Below are 6,000 nucleotides of genomic sequence, written 5' to 3'. Positions count from 1 at the left end.
AAATACTTGTTTTTTTTTAATTTGATAATATTTTTCTAATAGCCTTCACGCTGAATGATTTAAAAACGACTAAGAAAAAATTGCAATAGCTGAATTAGAAAAAGATGAAAATTACAATTTAAGTCAAAAGCCATATTATGCTTTGTTTCGGAGGTGTAGATTGGAGTACCGCCCCCTCCACTCAATTTACACCAATGAATTTGTAATCTATCTGATTATTTAAAATATGAAATACATAATATAATGGAATTAGTCAAAATATTATTAATAATTTTTCTGAAAATATTATTAAAAATTTTTCTGAAAAAAAAATGAAAAAAATTTAAATTATCAATCGAAATTACACTAAAATGAGTATTTTTTTTTTAAAAAAAAACTTTTTTTGTAATTATTTCTTCAAAAATTATTCTTTAAATAAGCATTGATTAAGCAATTTTTAATTATTAATTTTCTTAAAAATTATTTATTTCATTAACATGTCAGAACGAAAATCTTTAAATGTTCCTTCAACAATCAATTGTAGTTATTTAGGTAAAATGAATAAATACTAATTAATTGGATTCCCATGCCTCGGTAGGGGAGTTATAGATCTCTTTGAGATTAAAAGCAATTTTGATAATGAATTCTGTGTATTTTTAGCAACTGTTGAATTTCAAATGTAAATATTCTTCTAATAATAATAAATAAATTTTCTTCTCTGAATATATTTCCAATAAAATATTTTGTGTGCAATAAATTCTGTTTTGACAAAGAACTTCATACTATAGATAAAAATATAACAAGTTGTTTAAAATTTCAGCAAAGTCAAACTCGGGTCTTGTTATTTTAAACAAGGAAAATGTTTATGCTTCGTTGTTGCTTGGTAACAGACATCTAAAGGCAGTAAATGCAGGTGGTATTTAGAAGATCCGACGATTTAATTGTCGAATCGGCTAAAGATTTCGATGTTCAGGATTTTTCAATCGATATATAGAAAGAAGTTTCATATTAAAAGTAGCAATAAACATTATTTTTCTAAATCACAACTACACAAGCATTTTTCTTGCCAAGATATTTCTAGGTTTTTATTTTACATACGATACGTGTTTCTATAATTTGCAGCATCCAAACAAAATGCTATTTAATTTCTATTGTCCAAGATCAGTTTTTAATTGTTTGTTACTGTCCACGTAATACTATCTGAAGCAATACAAAAGAGTACAATTGTTAAAGAATTTCATCTCTAGATTTTTGCCCCATTTTAGACCTCTTCGAATTTGAAATCGCTTGTTTCGAATTTGTTCGCAGATTATTTCTTTGCGAATAAGCTAATAAGAACAGAAGAAAATAAAACATAAGCGAAAAAAATGACATGTGGTTTGCACATCAAAATTGTACAGATCTATCAAGTTCCAACCGAAGTATATCAAAAAGAAAGTCTGTCCATCCATGCGCATATGAATAAGTTAAATTAAATATATTAACAGATATTTTGATAAAATTAACCGGATTGTTTCATGTAAAAATGTTTTAAATTTTGTGACCAATCGCTAATGTTTTATTATCTATCTATTTTCTTATTTGTTCCTGAATATGAGAACATGATTACTTAATCTATTTACAAGATTCTTTTGCCATCTTTTCCTGTGAGTTCGCCGTTGCACTTCTTTGGAACTCGAGAATCGCTGCACCTCGTCTTTTTCAACATAAATTTGAAACAACTTTAAATCATATTGGTTTTATATATTCTATTATGCTGGGAAGGATTAAGAAATTTCATCTGACAGACCAAAGAAATCAACTGCTCATAGAAACAATGGAAAATAATATTTTTTATTAGTAATTTGGTACTAATAGGACCTATGACCCCGCATCTTATCGTAATGGAACTCTTTCCAGACGATAGGAAGTTTTGAATGTTTATATTCTTGATAAACTCCAAGCACATGCGTATTTGAGTTGAATGAAACCTATTCTGAATGCCGTATGTTATTAGTCGCTTATTCTTGTGGATATGGCATAATATATATATAAATTGGAACTTTTAATATGCTGTAGTACAATGAATACAGTTACAAAATGTGTCGTATTGTATAAATATAGGAAAAACACGAAGGAAAATATTGTCGTTTATAATTAAAAATTTAGGTCATTTTCTTATTCTAAGAAAATTAATTTTTTTAGGAAGAAAGAGAGCGTGAAATGTACAACAAAAGTATTATTGTATGTGATATAATTTATGCTGTGTAACTTTTAAATGTAGATGAAATAATTTGTGTTATAAATTTTTAAGCGATTTAAAAATTAAAAAAAAAAATGTAGTTCTATAAACCTTAATTAGAAAAATAGTATCAAGGACTAAATAGCAAATATATTCAGAATCCATTAAAATACAGAATCTACAGGAAATAAAAATAATAAACGTAAAATTCAAAGTTTAATAACAATGTTTTACATGTTTCATCAAAAATCGTCTGCGACTGATAGTATATTTTAACAATAACTATGTATTTTTCCAGAATTCTTTTGCATCTTTGTATTCTTGTTCACGATATGTTCAATGTGCGTTCAGAATTTCTGTGTGATTTTATCTTTTTTTCCTTGTTAGTGTTAATTTTATGTGAAGATAAGAGTGATGGTTAGTTACGAAGAAAGTTTTTTTCATTAGATAATTCTTACTTCATACATTTTTATAACCACAGTAGAGTGTTAATGCGCTCATTTAAGATTTCTTCTGAAACATAAGCTTGAAATTAAACGAAAACGAACAATTCTGTTTAAAATAGATGACTACCTTAAAAAGTCTTTTTTTTTCTTTTTTTTGCGAAACAATGATTTTTTTAAATTCAATAATTTTAATGCTTGAACAGCTTTCTTTTCATAAAAAATATTAGAACTTTGTTTCTTATTCCTTATTTTGGGAAGATACACTGATTTTTATATTTGCACTTATGTACGTTTTAAAGCTAATTTACATCTCTAGACGCTATTTTCTTAAATATAGAATAAGATTGATTTGTATTACGAAAAACTTTATAAATTAAAATATAATGCATAAGTTTGGTTCAAATTTAGAATAATACTCTCTCAGTATGTTCTGCAGTTTTTGAACTAGAGAATAAGTAATCTATTCATTTAGAAATATTTTATAGTTGTTTTATTGTTTCACAATATGACAAAAAATTGAAAATTTTGTGTTATTTATCAGTTGAACTCCAATATTTAAAGAATGGACAGAAATATAGTTTATTTTTTTAGTTTAGGAACTAGATAATATATTCCTTAAACTATGTGCAAACTCTTTAGCAAATCATTTGAAAAATCTCTAAAGTAGAAGATTTTTGCTTTATAACTCTTTTGAGCCAAATAAAACCCTTTTTTCCAATTAAAAAAAAATCTGGATCTTAACTGGTATATTTTGGTTTCATTGATGTTTTTTCAATGTTTTTTATTCAAATATTGAATATTGAAAAATATAACAATTTTCGAACGTTTTTTTTTAATTCACTCTAAACATTGTCACATACCTTAAATCACTATGAATTATATTCTATTACGTTCAATAAAAGTTTAATAAAGTCTTTTTGTGATTGCATAAACAACGTTTTACTTCATGTGAATTTTTATAATAATGCTCGTTGTTTACGTGAAATGTAAGAAGCATTAAAAAAAAGACCCAGACACAAACTGTTTAAAATATTTTACCAAAATATTCTCAGAATGGAATAAAGATTCCAGAAGCGTGTAAGAGTTTCGTCCAGAAGATAAAGAGAGGAGAAAAGATGTATAGTTATTCATAGAAAGCGAAGATTTAACGAGAAAAGTTAAAGACTGGAATAAGTTAAATAGAATATTGTGGCAAATTTTACAAAAGCTGTTTTTCTTTATACAATGTGTACAGGAGAATAGAATGAGGTGTCACTGGTCTTCGACACTTCCGGAATTCACTTCAATTAAGGCTGGCAAGGCTTTCCTAGAAGAAAATATCAAATCAAACATAATTATCCATAACTAAAAGATAGACTAAAGATAAAGAATATCTATTAAATGAGAACATAACATTTTATAAAAAAAGTTGATATCAATAAATCATATAAAAATAATGCTCGTCAAATAAAACAATAAAAACTTTATTAAAATCGCTTTTTATTAGAGTATAAAAGAACAAGACAATAATAATAAAAGAGAGAATATTAAAAAAATAAGAAGAATAAGAAAATAATTACCCAGGTATCTGTCTACGTGCGAAGACAAATTTTTGAAAAAACTGTTCAATTTTCATTTTTAGTTTAATTTTTAGGTCATTGCTATTCAAAACAATGAATAATACCATTTAAAAAGTTTTATGTAATTTGAAACTCAGTCAAATGGAGAAATTTGGGTAAAAAACTATGAGAATTGGTGTAAAACGCAAAACATCCTAACAAGAATTCTAACCAAAATTTTCAAATTCTTTTTCTACAAAATATAGTTACAGTTTTAGTGAAGGCAATGAACTAGGATCTAAGAAATATTTGCATTTATAAGAAAGTTATAGCAGTTCGAGTATTTCCTAACTGAAAATTTATCAAAATTCTTATGCATAAACAACATTAATGAGCTCTAAATAAAAAACTATTAATCTCAGAATTATAATCCTAGTTCATTGCCTTTAGAATAGTATAAATAACATACATACAAAATTTCATTAAAAAATATTCATAATATTTTGAGATATCATGTTTTGCGTATCAAAATTTTTACAAAATTAAAGTTCCTCAAAAAATGCATTTAAAGTTTTTAATTGTGTTTTATGAAAAATCTCTCTATTTTTTTTAATATTCACCACATTTGTATAATACATCTTCTTTGTTAACAATTTTATCTGTTTTCTTCTTTTTAATAGCTCTTAATTTTTTCCTGGCAACTTTTGTTGTACTTAATGACTGCCTTTTTGACGTGATGATTCTTTCTTTATCGAAAGAAAGGAAGTGTCTCAGGGTATAATCCCCAGGAGTTATTCCCAGTTCAAAAAAATTGCCAAGAGACAATAAAATCCATCATTAAAAATTATTGCAGTTATTGATGCTCCCAAACGTAAAGTCTGTAGCTTGTTTGTTTGAATGAGGGGGATTTAGGGATTTTTAGCTACAAAAGCTGTCATCCCAAAGTCTGTAGCTCAAGCAGATGTTTTCAAACGTAAACAATGTTCGAGAAGCAGCTGTTGCCAATCTTTTCTGTATATAAAGAGCTGAAAATTAATTCAAATTTAGGTGGCTTGCAAATAGTTTTGTATAAATTAAAAAAGTTAATTAATTTATGATTTTAGGAGCGTATATTTGATGAAACGACGAAAAACATTCAACTTCCGGTAAGCACTTCCGGTTTCGTTTTCGACTCTTTTGAATTACATAAATCTTCATATCTCCATTTCTATCAATCGTAGGAGAAAAATAAACACACATTTAGAAAGCTAAATAAATGCACTTTAAAATAAAAAAAATAAAAAAAATTGTGAATTTTGACCAAAAGTGGCATTTTAGACGTAGACAGATAAAAAATAAATTTATTAAAAATTCGTTTTTATTATCACTTAAAAAAAGGAAATACTTTATCAAAAAAATTAGGAGGTTAAACAAAATCATAAAAACATGCGATACTGATAAAAATAATTTAAACAGTATTTTTATCACATTTTTTAAAAGCATATTCATTATTGTTTAACATTCATAGTTATAATATTGTTTTAGCACTATGCGCTTATAAGACTTTTTGTAAAAGAATTTTCTATTACTTATTGCACTAATAAAAACATGATTTAAAATCATTTTTATTATTTTTACTTTTTATAATTTTAATTAATTGCTTTGAATATTCATAACTAGTCTCCGTCAGTGGTCAACTGATTCGATGGAAATATTGATTATTTAAATTCATTTAACATTCTTACGCAAGACTTGATATTCATAGCTCCCAAACCAAATTATTTTTAAATATAACCGTATTCGGATAAGCATTGAAGCCGTGTTATTTTAATAGACT

General features: G+C 25.9%; 1 protein-coding gene across 2 annotated transcripts in view; it reads right to left on the bottom strand.

The window, feature by feature from the left end:
* Positions 1–3,664: 3,664 nt before the first annotated feature.
* The window catches only part of LOC129984054 (calcium/calmodulin-dependent protein kinase kinase 2-like), a 212,268-nt gene continuing 209,932 nt past the window's right edge, over positions 3,665–6,000 (bottom strand). For both annotated transcript variants that reach the window (XM_056093823.1, XM_056093822.1), the window contains exon 17: positions 3,665–3,952. In XM_056093823.1, coding sequence (XP_055949798.1) covers positions 3,898–3,952 — 55 coding nt within the window. In that variant the 3' untranslated portion in view covers positions 3,665–3,897. The remainder of the gene's footprint in view (positions 3,953–6,000) is intronic.

The sequence above is a fragment of the Argiope bruennichi genome, chromosome 9 (assembly GCF_947563725.1).
Source record: "Argiope bruennichi chromosome 9, qqArgBrue1.1, whole genome shotgun sequence".
Lineage (NCBI taxonomy): Eukaryota > Metazoa > Arthropoda > Arachnida > Araneae > Araneidae > Argiope > Argiope bruennichi.
Note: the sequence above shows the minus strand (reverse complement) of the source record. Positions and strands in the feature narration are given on the sequence as shown.